Source organism: Phaethon aethereus, assembly GCF_964289735.1.
Source record: "Phaethon aethereus genome assembly, chromosome: 3".
Lineage (NCBI taxonomy): Eukaryota > Metazoa > Chordata > Aves > Phaethontiformes > Phaethontidae > Phaethon > Phaethon aethereus.
Window position 1 is genome coordinate 24,975,691 of NC_138576.1, and position 17,415 is coordinate 24,993,105.

Sequence of the window (17,415 nt, forward strand, 5' to 3'; positions counted from 1 at the left end):
CAATAATTATTCAGTTTCTTTTAGGCATTCATTTTTTATTTACACTCTAATTGACACAGTCAAGAGTTAAGTTACTGCTGTTACTCTTAAAATTGAAAGCCGTATTTGCAGTACAATCATCTTATTAAAATACACTGATTGGAAACAAAATGAAACATCAATAAATATTTAGTTATCTGATCAAGAAGTGTACGGAAATACACAATTTTCTCATTACTTTTGCATGTTTTATTGTGAAGGTCCTGAAATGAATACTGAATCTTTTCCACCCAAAACAGAGACATGGAGTCCTGTCTCTCAGTCTATGACAGATCCCAGATTATTGTATGCACAAGTTAAGAAAGGAGAGGAGCAAAAACTTTACTCAGGCATGGGCAGTCATATGGACAGATTACTAACAGATGCATCAAATATATTACGGCATCAAGAAAATAATGCAACTTGTACTATGAAAACTTTATTAATTTTTAAATCATGGAAATAGAGAACAAGAAGAAAGGATACACAAACAGCTATTAATAAGTGTCACAATAATTGCTGTGCCTCCAGTGTTACTTGTTGTGCAGATGGATGTTCTTACCTCATGATATGGAAGATGCTCCATCCATAATTATATATTATAGATCAAAGTTAATCCCAGTTAATATGTTATAAATACAAGAACTTCTGATCATTTTTTTGACTTCCTTAAAATTTCAATGATGGCATCTCATCAGTGGTTTTTTCCCCCCAAAAAAATTGAGGTACTTCAGGACAAAATTCTACAGATGCTTTCTCAATCACTTTTTCAACATTTCAAAATCTTTTTGCCATCCACAATTTAACAAACTAAGCCAAACTAGAGAACAAATAACCAACAGCATCTCTTGAAAAACATGATTTGGAGGACTGACTACAAATCTCCAAGATATACTTGTTTTCCATGAAGACGAACAAATTGTGTATGAATGCACACCTAAACATTATTCATATTAAATTTTTACATTCCTTGTTTGAAATACTGTAATTATAAGCATAGTATGAGTAGTTGAAAGATTTTTAGTTCTTCCATTATTTTAAATTTGCCACATTATTTTAGAACAGATTTTTCATGTGACTTTGTCATACAATATCACCATACTTGTGAAAGCAGAGAGAATAATTTCTTATTTTATTTTGAAAGCTTAATTTAAATACATATTTTTAAAACTCTTCGGGGTGAAAATAAATCTTTGGTTTGATATGAAACAATGCTAAATAATTTACATGAATTTTAGAAACCAGTGTTTAATTGATGTTAAAGTATGATATTTAATTGATTAAGTAGTTAAAAGCACTTGTCTTTTGATTCTAAAGAATTTTGCAGCTGTGCAAAAATTTTAGGGACCAATTTGAAAATGTGTGCACTTCTTTGATATTGAAGAAATAAATGGAAACTTTGCTTTTAAACATTAATGAAAATACAGTGCCCAAAAACTTGGTGTTTAATGTATAGGAAGAAAAAATACTGAAGATATGCAGACAATATAAGCATATATTTACCTTCACAAAATGGAGAGGATCCTTCAAACTGCAACTGTGCATTCAGTTTGCAGGTTAATATATCTTGTCCAACAAGGGTGAAACCAGGATGGCACTTGTACTTCGCAAAATCTCCTGAAAAAGTTATTGACAAAAAAGGTAAACAAAAAAAAACCTGGAACAAAGGTATATCAAAATCTCAGGTGGAAGATGAAATATATTGATAGTTTAGTTTAATTAGAATTCAAGAGAAAACATAAGAAAGAAAAGGTGATACTACTTTTTCACCTATTTCAAAGTCGTCATCTTCTGTAAACAAATCTGCATGTGGAACTGTGGGTGGAGGCTGGCACTTCTTCAGCTGGTAAGCTGTAAATTTAAGTGAAAAAAAGATATATACTGGTGTGTTAAGAATTATTTTACAGAAAATTCATTTCCACATTTCACACTTCCCAAATTACCAAAGCTGCACTGAACCCCATGGTCTCTCAGTTACAACATTCTCCAAGTTAAATGTCATGACCTTATATATTGTCTAAAAACATTTTTTTTTTTCAGTATAGAGAGTATACGACACTGCCTAGATATTTATAGATCCATTGTAGGACTGGATGCATTTGTGATGTTTATGAGATTTTCACAGTTACAAGGCTGCTGTTTCATGTCCGTGCCTCTGCATCATGTAATAAGGTTAATGGTTTTAAATCAGATATTATTTAGATTTCCTGGAAAATCTGTAATTATCTGTCACATACCTGGCAGTCATCCTTAATTTAAGCATTTACATACATGCAATTATCACATACTTGTAATTATTATTATATATACCTAATAGCACCAGTTTTGGGGGGAACACCTGAGGAAAAAAGCTTTGCAAACTGCTTGGACACTTGTAAGAGCAAGTATCTAAGAAACAGACAGTAGGCAGGTTTCCAGCAATAACATTATTCTAGAACTTAAAATTATACTTAAATGCATGTCATAGAACCATAAAATCATAGAATAGTTTGGGTTGGAAGGGTCTAAGTACTGAAAGGTTGCAATAGGGTCTCCCCAGAGCCTTGTCTTCTCCAGACAAACAAACCCAACTCTCTCACAGGAGAGGTGTTCCATCCCTCGGATTATTGTTGTGGCCCTCCTCTGGATCCATTCCAACAGGTCCATGTCTTTTCTGTGATGGAGGCTCCAGAGCTGGATGCAGGACTCCAGCTGGGGTCTCACCAGAGTGCAGTAGAGGGGCAGAATCCCCTCCCTTGACATGCTGGCCACGCTGCTTTGGATACAGCCCAGGAGACGGTTGGCCTGCTGGGTTGTGAGTTCACGTTGCTGCATCATGTCCAGCTTTTCATCCACCAGTATCCCCAAGTCCTTCCAGTAAGACCCTTGCGTTCACTGAAATAAGATATTTATCTCCCAGTATGTGGGCTCAAGAAATGGGAATTCTTGCAATTTAGTCTCCAAGCATCCCATTTTGCAGCATTTTCTCAGCAGTGGCCTATGTCACTGCTTTGAATTCAATTAAATGACTGGACACTGTTCACATTGTCCACCCAAGGGACATTATGCAAAATATTATTATGTAAAATATCAAACAGTGCAGAAAAAACTAAGCAGGTTCATACTTTTTTCCCCTCCTAGACTAAGGCACTATGACTGTCACAGAATATGTACCCTTCCTTTTTATCATCTGAAGTCCTCAAACCTGAAATACTGACTACATGCTTATGTACCTTCAACTTAAGGCTGGAAAATGATCTCACTGATCATTCCCTGTAGTCTGCTTCTCAGACTCTACCTTGTTATGTGGGAGCTATATGTTCCCTGCATGATGACTAAAGTCAGGTACTTTAGGATTTGCTTCTCAGATAAGTGTTTTAGGCTACCATGCATGACGCCCTTCTTTTAGGAGAAAACCGCAGACAAGAAAAACATTTCAGACTCTGACTTCTAGTTTTGTAAAGACTTTCCCATGCAAATCGATACCTTCAGGTACTCTCTTTCTGTGGCATTTCTTCCTGTCCCTGTAAATGTCTGAATTTTTTACCCTACCTTTTTGAATTGCAGTCCAAAAGGCTATCAATCTTCCATTTAATACATATAATTTGGGTGAATTAGTCAGAATTAGAACTAGAATTACAGAATGCCTAATTTGCCTGTCCTGTTACCCTGACTGTAACTTTGAAGAAAGTTATTTTGCTGGATATCAGACTTAAAGCTGTTGTTCAACCCATCCACACCACCCTATCAACTTTTTTGACCATGAGCTCTAGGATTAGTCAGCTGGTGAAGAATTTTATCACAGAAGGTTAAAAGTAAGTTAACTAATAAATAGGCCAAAATAATTAAGAAAGTAAAAGCTCAATATTAGATATCTCAATACTAAAGATAAAATGTACTTTATTCAAAGACACAAATGAATGTTCTTAAGATTTTTTTAATGCCTGATTTAAAAAACAAATTTGTACTGTTATTTAAAAAAAAGTGGCAAACCCATGAATCATGGTAAATTCATTTAAGATCATTCAGTAAATCAGAAAGGTAAGATTTTTTTTAAAAATTCACTAATTGATTGTGGTAATTAGGAGTTAATGATATAAAGCAAACTGACCATGAAAATTGAGGACAAAGAATCCTCCCGTTGAAAAATCACTGTGAAATTTGAGGAGGACTTGATTGGTGGAACTGTAAGCTGTTTCCAGAGCTGTGTTCCCACTGAAAACTCCCAGCTGAGGTGAATTATGGTCGGGACCATCCCTAGGAAGGGAAATATGAAAAATCAGCTGAAGAAATACTGTACTAAACATTTAATTAACAGTTTATTTTCTCTGGAGCAGGTTACATTTTTGTAAAAAATGTTTTTCCTAATTATTCAAAATTAGTTTCTTTTCTTTTTATTTCTACCAACACAGAATACTCTTTCTTACTTCAAAGCCTAGTATTTTTGCGAGACCAGGAGTATTTTATAATAGCTTTTATATTTCCATGGGCAAGAAATTTCTTGGCTGACTGAAATTTTCTCTGTCTGTTCCTGCCAAAAATTCTCATGTACACATCAGCAGAAAAAAAGTCTAGAAAATTCTTGTAATCTTATCATATTTCTAACATTTTTTGACACAGATCCTACAAGTCCTTAGTTGTGACTAGCACATACAGAGGTGTGGAAGTTGCAAGTTACTCTTGCCATTTAAATTCATTCCAAAGACTAAAGGGTATCTCCTAAGGATAAAAAGAAGGAAAAAAAAAAGTAGGAAAAAAAGGTTTTGTGTTTCTGAACAGTAGGATAGACACCAAAAGAGAAATATATTCCAACAATGTCAGGCTGCACTCATTTTCAGTATCATAATCTGAACAGGCAGAATAAATAAATAAACAAAAAACCATCCTTTTATCACTGAAAAATTTTTTGAACTCTGCAACACTTATTTCTAGTCTTTTTGTATATTACATGCAATGAACCTAAAATGAATAAAAAAGTTTTTGTGATACGTATTTTAGAAGGTTAGAGATTATCTATAATTCCTCTGAAAGCTGTTAGTTTTGACTTTTCACTGTCTTTAAATCAGAGAGGTATCTGTTCAAGCTCAGTCGTATTGTTAAAAAGCCAAGGATTAACTAATTTTTGTCTATCTCAAACCTGTCAAGATAGTCTGTTCATAAGAAGAAAAATACACTCTATGCACAAAATCTGGTTCAAGTTTTAAAAGAAAGTATGTGACATATGCAAATTGTATTTTTACTGTATTTTTTAAAATTTAATTTAAATTAATTTTTTTATCTTGTGCAGTTTTTCAGGATTATACAGGCTTCCAATTTCTACTCTGTTATTAGTGACAACGAGAAAAAATAAACTATACGTGATGGCATAAAAATGTTCTTCCTGCTGCCTTGAAAAAAAGAGTGAAAGTAATAAATATTGAATAGGAACTTCATAAATTACTTAGGTCTTCATTTTAAAAGTCTGATTCTTGGGGAGGGGGGCAGCGAAAAAAAAATATCTTTGATATTAAGATTTGACTTTTGATACAGAAGTGAATGACATATACATGAATGACTTCAAATTACACCAAACAACCTCATCCCAGCAAATTCAGGAGCTATCCATTGCTGTTACCTCAGAAAATAACTAAAGAAAGCATGCTTGTAATTCACGGACAATTAGGAACTGAGAGAAATAACCTGTAAAACAGTTGTTTTAAAATATTTATTGAAACAATATAGCAATTCAGGAATTCAGCACATACTTCAGCCAGACATGTTGTCCTGGTTTCAGCCAGGGTAGAGTTAATTTTCTTCACAGAAGCTAGTGTGAGGCTGTGTTTTGGATTTGGGATGAGAAAATGTTGATACCATGCTGATGTTTTGAGTTGTTGCCAAGTAGTCCAGGACAGTCCAGCTTCCCGTGCTGGCCTGCTAGCAAGAAGGCTGGGGGTGCACGGGGAGCTGGGAGGGGACACAGACAAGACAGCTGACCCAGGCTGGCCAAAGGGATATTCCAGACCATATGATGTCATGCTCGATATATAAATCTGAGGTGAAGAAGAAGGAAGGGGTGGCAGGATATTTGGAGTGATGGCATCTGTCTTCCCAAGAAACCATTATGTGTGATGCAGCCCTGCTTCCCTGGAGATGGCTGAACACCTGCCTGCCCATGGGGAGTGGTGAATGGATTCCTTGTTTTGCTCTGCTTGCGTGCACGGCTTTTGCTTTGCTTATTAAACTGTCTTTATCTCAACCCATGAGTTTTCTCACTGTTACTCTTCTGATTCTCTCCCCCGTCCCACTGTGGGGGAGTGAACGAGCGGCTGTGTGGGGCTTAGCTGCCGGCTGGGGCTAAACCGTGACACATATTCAAAAATCTGACACAATTTTAAGACTTAGTTGCTTAGGCAAAAAGAGAAGTCATTGATACAGTTAGACCTTTACCAGTGAAGTCTTTTTTTTTTGTTTTTCTTCTTATTTAACATGCCAGAGAGGACAACCTATGATGCATTTTAGACTTGGATTTATAGGTAGCACTAGAGCAAATACCAGAGGTAGCCAAATGACAGTTCATAAACAGTTATGCACCTCTATAAACTGACTGGATTTTCCCTGTATTAGGACATAAGTATCGCTGTCTGTAAAAAGCTCACCCCTGACAGCAATAGGTACAGCAATAGTGGACTAGCTGGGAGATGGGAGCATCTGACTCACACAGGAGTAAGTTACATCCTATATTCTGTGCAAACTGTCCTTCTGCAGAACTATCTGTAGCATATACGAGGGATAAGCCACTCTGCACCTTATGTGGGTTCAGGACCAGAGTTAACCATGGTGAGAAAGTATGTAACAACTTCAGCATCATCTATGCCTGCCTGTCAGTGCAGTAAATTCTTATGCAAGAATTTAGACAGCCCTGAGACCTCTTACTCCAGCTGAGGACACAAAGTTGAGATGGGTTTTGGGGGTAAGAAATACAAGTTTGGAGAAGGGGAACATACAATAAGAAGCCTAAAGGCAGAGGTACAAGGGCAGAAATCCTGACTTGAGAAACATAGAGAGCATGGCTATCAGTCATATTAAGATATTAAGAAAATTTAAGAAAATCTGAATTAATGCCTAAATTAATGCCTAAAGTTGTCAAAAAGTTTTGCCACAACTAACATATATTGTCTCATATGTTCATGGAACACATAATTAAACATAATGCAGATTATTACATCATCTTGACCTCACATGGCCACTTAGAGAGCTCAAAGAAGATCTTATTGATAACTGAGTTTGAATTTCAAAGTACTTTTGGAACAATATTCCTAAAGAGTTCAGACAGTTACATATATTATTATTTTTTTCATATAATCATAGAACTTTTTTTATGCTGTTCTTCAGCACATATGACAACATAAAGAGCTACACTAAGCAAAAGGTGTTGCTTGGGACAGTGAGATCTGATAAATCAATCAGAAAAAAATCCACTTTTATTTTGAAAAATTGCATACCAAACTGCAATGTAGTCATTCACAGGTTCAGTCTGGAGTAAGGTAAAGTTGATATAAATCCCATGGCCTGGAGGTACAATAATTAACCAAGTACAGTCCTTGGAATTTGGGTACTCATCTGGAAATCCTGGGGAATAAACTGTACCATTCTGAGCAGTTACATTATAGCCACAAGGAGCTGAAAAGAAAACAAAGGAAAAATTAGTAGGAGAAACATAATTTTTCATGTTACAAATGGAATATCAAAATGCTCCCAAATTCTAAGAGGTCCACAGGACATGGCAATCTAAGCCTTAAAGACAGCATTTTTCCTTGGTTGGTTGCTTCTCAGAAACAGAAAGTATTGATATTTCTAAGAAATAATTTATCCTGATGTCTTGCAGATTTTATTTCTTAAAATACATCAAAATCTACTGGGAATATTGCGTTTATACAAAATTCTTGAAACTAAATTAGCAAGCATTTAAAAAGAGGCACCTTTTGCTTGCATTCAAGATTAAGAAACAAATAAACAAGCAAACAAAGCTTACATGTTTCTATACAACTGAACCCTAACTGAACTGGAACACAATTTGGGGGCGGGGCAGGGGGGAAGGCCGATGGTTCTTTCACTACCCCAAATACCTTACATTACCCTTATTACTGACAGTTTTTAGCCATGTTTAATGGTACTTCAATTACAGTTTGTATGCTGATTATTCTTCTGACAAGTAAAATGAAGATAGAGACACAAATTAGCATATACTTGCTGATGAAATTTGTAAGCAAATTCATGCCATAAAAAGGTGCTTGATTTAATTCAAAGGTAGCAAGTATGTAATAATGTGCTCTCTTTTGAGTCTCATTTTTGGGGAATTGACTGATTACGGATGCAAGAATGGATCTGAGCAGACATATAGCCATTAGTGCAAACTAATGAGTCTCACTCATTAGAGTGAGACCTTAATCTCATCTGTGGGCACTCAGTCTAGCTCTGGAACTTTTCTCATTAGCTCTTACTGTAAAGCTTATGTTATTATTTTCAGTGTTCCTGTGACTCTCCTTCAGATCCTCTTCATTCCTTTTTCACCTTTCAACAAGTGATGGAAAAGGAAAAGGAGAAGGAGAAGGAGAAGGAGAAGGAGAAGGAGAGGAGAAGGAAAAGGAAAAGGAAAAGGGAAAAGGGAAAAGGGAAAAAGGAAAAAGGTCAAAGAAATTAAGGAGGATGTCACATTTCCTATATGGTTTAAAGCTATTATACCGTTGCTGTAGAAGGATCATCTCGCTAGTTGATGAGTAGCCCTTTTTGGAAGAATCCTTTTAACAGCCACTGGATATATAGGACAGGTTAAGGAGGCTTTAACCACTCCACATTCTTCATCCATATGAGTACTAGCTAGTAGGATGCATTTAGCACATCTTCCCATCTTAGATCGGTGTCTACTGCTGAACTACAGTATTTTAGTGCTCAACTAAAGGTTTGTGTGGCAAGGTTTTTGTAGAGGGAGGCTGCAGGGGTGGCTTCTGTGAGAGGCTGCTAGAAGCTTCCCCTATGTCTGATCAGGCCAGTGTCAGTCTGCTCTAAGACAACCCTACCGCTGGCCAAGACTGAGCCCATCCGCGATGGTGGTAGTGTCTCTGGGATAATATAATTAAGAAGGGAAAAAAAACCCTACAACAACAATTGCAGCCAGAGAAGAGGAGTGAGAATATGTGGAAGAAACAACTCTGCAGTTGTCAGTGAAGAAGGAGGGTCAGGAGGTGCTCCAGGCGCTGGAGCAGAGATTCCTCTGCAGGGCATGGTGAAGACCATGGTGAGGCAGTCTGTACCCCTGCAGCCCATGGACTCCACAGTGGTGCAGATATCTACCTGCAGCCTGTGGAGGACCCCACACCAGAGCAGGTGGATGCCCAAAGGAGTCTGTGACCCTGTAGGAGGTCTGCACTGGAGCAGGCTCCTTGCAGGGCCTGTGGACCCATGCAAAGAGGAATCCACACTGGAGCAGGTTTGCTGGCAAGACTTGTGACCCTATGGGAGAATCACGCTGGGTCTGTTCCTGAAGGACAAAACCTCATGGAAGGGACCCAGGCTGGAGCAGTTCATGAAGAACTGCAGCCCATGGGAAGGACTCACATTGGAAAAGTTCATTGAGGACATTCTCCTGTGAGAGGGACCCCATGCTGGAGCAAGAGAGGAATGTGAGGAGTCCTCCCCCTGAGGAGGAAGGAGTAGCAGAAACAACGTGTGATGAACTGATGCCAACCTCCATTCCCCGTCCCCCTGCACTTCTTGCGGGGAGGAGGTAGAGAATTCAGGAGTAAAGTTGAGTCGGAAAGAAGGGTGGAGTGGTAGGAAGATGCTTTTAAGATTTGCTTTTATTTCTTATTATCCTACTCTGATTCAATCTGTAATAATATAACCTTTGCCCAGGTTGATTCTGTTTTGCCTGTGACAGTAATTGCTGAATGATCTCTCCCTGTCCTTATCTTAACCCACAAGCTTTTCTTTGTATTTTCTCTCCTCTGTCCAGTTGAGAACGGGAGTGATAGAGCGGCTTTGGTGGGCATCTGGTGTCCAGCCAGCATCAACCCACCACATCAACAAAGGAGACAAAGGAAGTTTATCCATGTCATCGTTTCATCACAGAGTATAAAGCCAACAAATCTGTCTTCTGAATGGGAATAGAGTTGTGTAGACCAGGGCTTGGTTTACTAGTAAGTAAAGACAACTTAAACAAGTAAGTAAAGACTAGTAAGTAAGATAGGCAACTGAACGACCTAATGAGTGCTAGACAGCCATACACCACAGATCTGAGATGACTTAGGGGAAGAATATAGATGAAAAGTCCTAAAGTTATAGCCATAATGTTCTAGGAGGCAACCACCAGCCTTACAATTAAACCAAAAATTGCTCATGAAATCTCATAAAGTTTCAAATTTTTAACAATACAGTATAACAACTGAATATGTTTGAAACATGCTGTTTTGCTGGGCCAGGGCAGGGATGTTTGAATTCATTCTGTTGTTGGCAAGTACCTGCAGTTTAGGTAAACATTACAGGCACACTCATTTTCTCTTATATGATCAGATAACCCCTAAGATTTGCTTTTATGAGAGTATAACACAGATCTTCAGTGAGATTCCTTAGCAGGGCAAGCTTCCAGCCACAACACTATTGTTTACCGTTTTTTTAAAATTATTGTTTTCCCTGTCTACTGATGGCTTTGCTATTACTCACCAGGCAAATAAATAAACCAAACAAAACAATGAACCTACAACATTTATTTAGCATAAAGGGAGGGAACTCTACAACTAGCCTGGGGAAATTTTATCAGTTTAGGACTTATAGCAATTTTGTCATCTCCCATTGTCTTCCTAAAAAACCGCACTATCAAGAGCCACCTAGACTAACTGTTCTTATCTTCCCCAGGTCCCAGGATTTTTTCCAATTAATTACATTGTAAAATCATAGTATATCTTTAGTCTCACTAGGAAGCATTAATATATGAAAATTTGGTAGCAGTATATCAGGTGGGTAAAACTGTAAAATTGTGTTTATACAGAACATAGAAGTGGGGCAATTTCTAATGCCAGTAGGTAAAAAAATATCATGTTTTTGAGAGAGACCTTCACTTCAATATTTCCCTTAGTCCATATGAGAAGCTTGAAAGGCTACTGAACATTTCTCTATTACTACTATGAATCCAATGAAATCATGGAATACAGAAAAGGTATGGAAAGGATAAAAAAACCCTAAGTTAACAAAACAGGCCACAGACTCAGGACTTGTACTGGAAGTCTGGAGACTTGTTTTGACTTGTAACAGCAATTATCCAATGGTCAGGTAACTACTACTTCACATTTTAGCTTTGTACAACTGTGTGATGAAACACAGTATTTTATATTTATATATAATTATGAATAAAAGATAGTGATAACTAATAGGTTTTCTGTATAGAAAGAACTTCTTGTAGCCCTTTTCCCAGACTGAGACCATTGACCTTAAGACTTTATAAGCACTGGAAGAGTGAGTGTACATCAGAGAAGGCGGTAGATATTAGATGGTTGTCTTGTATATCATTCTAGCATTACCCAATTTTAAATATTAGTATCACTGTAATTAGACTAATAATAATTCTTTGATTAGATTGTTAAGATTTTCTTTGGGCAAATGTTAAAGCCTTGTTTTTGCATCTATGGAATGTTCTTTTTGTCCAGACTAATATTTTGAGTGTAACAGACTCGTCCAACCACTAATCCAACATCACCATGCCCACTAAACCATGCCCAGAAGCGACACGTCCATATGTTTTTGAACACTTCCAGTGATGGTGACTGTGCCCATGCTTGACCACTCTCTCAGTAAAGACATTTTTCCTAATATCCAATCTAAATCTGCCTTGGCACAACTTGCGGCCATCTCCTCTCGTCCTGTTGCTAGTTACTTGGGAGAAGAGACCAACACCCACGTAATCCCCTTTCAGGTAGTGGTAGAGAGTGATAAGGTCTCCCCTCAGCCTCCTCTTCTCCAGACTGAACAACCCCAGTTCCCTCAGACGCTCCTCATTAGACTTGTGCTCCAGATCCCTCACCAGCTTCGATGCTCTGCTCTGGACACACTCCAGCAACTCAACGTCCTTCTTGTAGTAGAGGGGCCCAAAACTGAACAGAGGATTCAAGGTGCGGCCTCACCAGTGCCGAGTACAGGGGCACAATCACTCCCCTACTCCTGCTGGCCACACTATTTCTGATACAGGCAAGGACGCTGTTGGCCTTCTTGGCCACCTGGGCACACTGCTGGCTCATGTTCAGCCGGCTGTCAACCAGCACTCCCAGGTCCTTTTCTGCCAGGCAGCTCTCCAGCCACACTTGTGATGGCCTGCCTGCTGGATTTATCGCCATTCACCATGACTCTCTGAGCTTGGCCATCCAGCCAGTGTTTTACGCAGCGAAGAGTACACCTGTCTAAGCCACGAGCCAGCAGTTTCTCCAGAAGAATGCTGTGAGAGACGCTGTCAAAGGCTTTACTAAAGTCCAGGTAGACAATGTCCACAGCCTTTCCCTCATCCACTACATGGGTCACCTGGTCATAGAAGGACATCAGGGTAGTCAAGCAGGACCTGCCTTTCATGATCCCATGTTGGCTGGGCCTGATCCCTTGGTTGTCCTGCACATGCCCTGTGAGCACCCTCAAGATGAACCGTTCCATGATCTTCCCCGGTACTGAGGTCAGGCTGACAGGCCTGTAGTTCCCAGGATCCTCCTTCCAGCCTTTCTTGTAGATGGGTGTCACATTGGAAAGCCTGCAGTCTTCTGGGACCTCCCCTGTTAAACTGGACTGCTGATAAATGATGGAGAGTGGCTTGGCAAGCTCCTCTGCCAGCTCTCTCAGTACCCATCAGGCCCCACAGACTTGTGAGTGTCCAGGTGGCTTAACAGGTCCTTAACTGCTTCCTCCTGGACTGTGGGGGGGTTATTGTGCTCTCTATCCCCGTTTTTCAGCTCAGGGGGCTGAATACCCTGAGGATACCTGGTCTGGCTATCAAAGACTGAGGCAAAGAAGGCATTAAGTACCTTTAGCCCTGTCCTCATCCTTGGTGACAATGTTCCCCACCATATCCAGTAAGGGATGGAGATTCTGCTTGCCTCTCTTTTTGTTGTTAATATATTTGTAAAAGCATTTTTTATTATCCTTTACAACCATGGCCAGATTGAGTTCTAGAAACTCAATTCTAGAACTTGTCATTCATTTCTGGAACTTGTCTAGAAATCTAAGAATCTAGATTTCTAAGAACGTACGCCAAACAATGTGTTTTCCCACTGATAAACGTGTCAAAGTGCATCTCAGAAATTAATGTTTGTCAAAATTAATTTTAATTAGTAAACTAAAAGGATAGAGGGAGAATATGGATTTGGTATATTAAATACCTCTATTTTAGGAGTGCAGAGAGTGTAGGTCAGCCTTAAAGGGAAGAGGGAAAAAACATATGTTCTCATCTTTTTCTGTCCTTTAAAGTATTTTCTTTCTCTATTCTTATGAAAGATAATAAGGCACGTAGTAACTAACCTGCAGAAGATATCATAATGAGTCTTAAAATCCTGTATGAACAGGTGGCAAAATTTAGAAGGAATAAATACACTAACATTGTAATTTAGTAGAGTAAGCCGTATTCATATCTGTTATGTAAAGACTGCACAGAAGTTATTTTACCAAGTAATAATAATTACTGTATCTTCCATATGGTCTTAAGATTTACTTTTTTTTCCCCCACATTTTTTGAAAGTGGCATCACTCTTTCCGGACATGATGGTCCCTGTGCTTACTTGATATTCTGCTTGTAACTCTAACTGTTCTTTTCACTCTAGCATTGTATTATTGTACGTGGAATGTATGTTAACAATATTTTATCACTATCCTTTACACTTTTATATCACTCTTTAAAGGATATCACAAAACTTTACTGTATGTTTAACATGAGGAAAAATATTTCATATTTGTTTATAGAGCAGTTTTATCATTAATAACTTTGTATTTTCTTCCAAAACATTGATAAATTGAAATTCATAATTCAATCTCCTTTGACTAAAAATATTTTCTTTAAATAGTCCTTCCTCATCTTTGATATTTTTTAGAACTTAAAATTAACTTTAAATTCATATAATACATGGAAAAATATTTTGTGAGGTGCTATAATTTTTAATTAAAAAGTCACGCGGAGCTGCAAGTCACAGTCAATGTAAGGTCTGATATACTTAGAACAGAACTTGTAAAATTGAAAACTCCAGTCCTCTCATTCATTTACCATCTAATTCAGGAAGTGCTGCAGATAGCACCCTTGGGAAAAAAAGCACTTGGAATCATAGAATCATAGAATAGTTTGGGTTAGAAGGGACCTTTAGAGGTCATCTAGTCCAATGCCCCTGCAATGAGCAGGGACATCTGCAAGTTGCTCAGAGCCCTATCCAACCTGACCTAGAATGTTTCCAGGGATGGGGCATCTATCACCTCTCTGGGCAACCGGTTCCAGTATTTCACCAACCATCATTGTGAAAAATCTCCCCCTTAGATCTAGGCTAAATCTACCCTCTTTTAGTTTAAAACCGTTACCCCTTGTCCTATCACAACAGGCCCTGCTAAAACGTCTGTCCCCATCTTTCTTAGAAGCCCCTTTGAAGTACTGGAAGGCTGCAATAAGGTCTCCCCAGAGCCTTCTCTTCTCCAGGCTAAACATCCCCAACACTCTCAGCCTGTCTTCAGAGGAGAGGTGTTGATCCCTCGGATCACTTTTGTGTCCCATCCCTCGGATCACTTTTGTGTCCCTCCTCCGGACCCCCTCCAACAGGTCCATGTCTTTCCTGTGCTGAGGGCTCCAGAGCTGGATGAAGGACTCCAGGTGGGGTCTCAACAGAGCGGAATAGCGGGGCAGAATCACCTCCCTCCTTCTACTGGCCACGCTTCTTTGGATGCAGCCCAGGAGACAGTTGGCCTTCTGGGCTGCGAGCGCACATTGCCGTTCACGTCTAGCTTTTCATCCACCAGTAGTCCCAAGTCCTTCTCGGCAGGGATGCTCTCAATGCCTTCATCCCCCAGCCTGGACTGATATTGGGGGTTGCCCTGACCCAGGTGCAGGACCCTGCACTTAGACTGGTTGAACCTTATGAAGTTCACATGGGCCCATTCCTCAAGCTTGTCCAGGTCCCTCTGGATGGCATCTCGTCCCTCAGGTGTGTCAACTGCACCACTCAACTTGGTGTCATCTAAAAACTTGCTGAGGGTACACTCGATCCCACTGTCTGTCACATAACTGGAGTACGTAAGCCCATGTTTTAGGCTGAATGAATTCTCTAAAATAAGTACAGAAGGTACATGAAACTTAAAGGGAATATGAGACACTCTTTCAGTTAAAAGATATGGGAGATGATGGTTCACATCTTTAATCTAAACATGACAGTGGTGAAAGACTTGGGAAAGAAAAAATATTAAAAAAGAAAGAAAAACATTATGAGTTATAAGCAACTACTTTGACAAAGATGTTATGCATTATCACCCTGTATGTCTTTAAGGAAAGCTTTAGCCCTGTTCTCACAAATAACTATATTTTCTCATGCCTCTCCACTCTTTTTCCTTTGTGAGGTATGGTTTTAGAAGAGATGCCTGTATTGCCTGTTGCAGTGTGGACCAATGGAGTTGCATAAGGCTCAGAAGGTGTTTCACAACACAATTCCAACTATAGTTTGATAAAATAATATAATTACTTAATAATTACATTGATTGGTTATGTTGCTATTTCATTTTTTTACTTGTTCTTCTCCCTAAAAGAGAAATTAATAGTCCAAAATAGGTTTGAAATTATTTACATGCATTCCTTCTTACTTAAATTGAAATATATATTTTTGCAAAATGTGTAAACTGTCTTCTAGCTGTTCTGATGCACAGATTAAAAAATAAGAAAAAATGGAAGACATGGGAACACCAGCCACATCTTGATAGCCATTTAACAGTAAATATACCCGTTGATTGTACAGAAGTTACACATTGTCTCATGCTATAAATTTTCTAATGACATTCAATACTGCAAACATGATTTTAGTAGTTTTACTTCTATACTGTAAAAAGCGCAAAACAGCATAAGTGCCTGGCAAGAAAATTCTGTTCTTTAGTTTGAAAATAAAACAAACCTCAATACTCTTATTTGTTCAAATATGTATTACTTCCTAACTAAACTGCTGAAGTCAGGAGGAATGGCCCTTCTCATTCCCAGTGTCAAATGTTCTGACCAGACATTGTCTTGGAGCCTGTCAGACTTCTATAATGTCTGTTCAATAATGTGATAAAATACAGTTTAAATTAAAATGAAAAAAAATTAAGATGATGATGATTAATATTACAAAGAATTGGGGTTTTGTATTTTATTTTTATGCTTTAACAAGTTTCAGATGGAGAAAGATTTCTATCTGTGAAAACCTTCATCCAGGAGACTGATTTTAAACTTTATTTCTTCCCTGTAAACCCTTAACATTACAAGAAATATACAATACTTTCAACTTCTTCTATATATTTACTACATTTCTGAGCAATTTATGGTAATTTGCATTAATTATTATGGAGCTAGAACTTATATTTTATGGATTCTTGTAACATTGGATTTAAATGACGAAATAAGGAAATAATACAAGCGTCCCTTCTCAAGTGCATGTATGAAACACATGTTCATGCTGTAGAGAAATACAGTTAAGCTGTTAGGAGAATACCTGCCTCAGAAATAATAAGAAAATAATTTGAAATTATTATTCACAGTACTAAAATCCTCACTTAGGAAGCAAGGAATTGCAGTGCTGAAGCAAACCTTTAGTCCATGTAGTGCAGGTTTTGCTTCTGACTATACTGAACCCTCCATGTCTACAATGCTCAACCCTCCGTGTCTAATAAGAATGCACAGAGGAATCCAAAGTAGAAAACATTATGTTAACCTCTCCTACAGGAAAATTTCTTTCTAGCCTCTAGCAGTCTACCCTGAAGCAGAATGACTGACCTTTCTCAGTTTTTTCATGGCTTATACTTGTAGCGCAGTTAGATCTTTCTGGAATTCCTCACAGCCTTTTCTAGATGACTGACCTAAAAGCTGTTGAGTGGTTTGTGTAGAGAAGCATCTGTCCCATCTTTCAAGATTAATGCCAAATATACTGTACATTCTGCAGTGAAAACCTGTAGCACCATTATCCTCTTGTTATGATGGAAATAATTTATTTCAATCTATTTTATAACTTCTTAGCTGTTTGATTATCTATGACACCACTTCAATTCTACACGACTGCCTACTTTTGTCATAACATCCTATGGGAGACTTTGTCAGAGCTTCTGAAGGTCTAAAGGAATGTCAGAAATTTTGTTTCTGCACTTGTATTTATTAGATTAAAACTCAAGTAAAAGTTTTACAATGGAAATTTTTCTGTTACA

General features: G+C 38.2%; 1 protein-coding gene across 1 annotated transcript in view; it reads right to left on the reverse strand.

The window, feature by feature from the left end:
- The window catches only part of CSMD1 (CUB and Sushi multiple domains 1), a gene marked incomplete at both ends in the record, with an annotated part of 1,255,958 nt that overhangs the window by 121,240 nt on the left and 1,117,303 nt on the right, over positions 1-17,415 (reverse strand). Inside the window, 4 exons of the mRNA XM_081998094.1 lie at positions 1,522-1,635; positions 1,789-1,869; positions 4,109-4,254; positions 7,479-7,656. Of these exons, the coding sequence (XP_081854220.1) occupies positions 1,522-1,635; positions 1,789-1,869; positions 4,109-4,254; positions 7,479-7,656 (519 nt within the window). The remainder of the gene's footprint in view (positions 1-1,521; positions 1,636-1,788; positions 1,870-4,108; positions 4,255-7,478; positions 7,657-17,415) is intronic.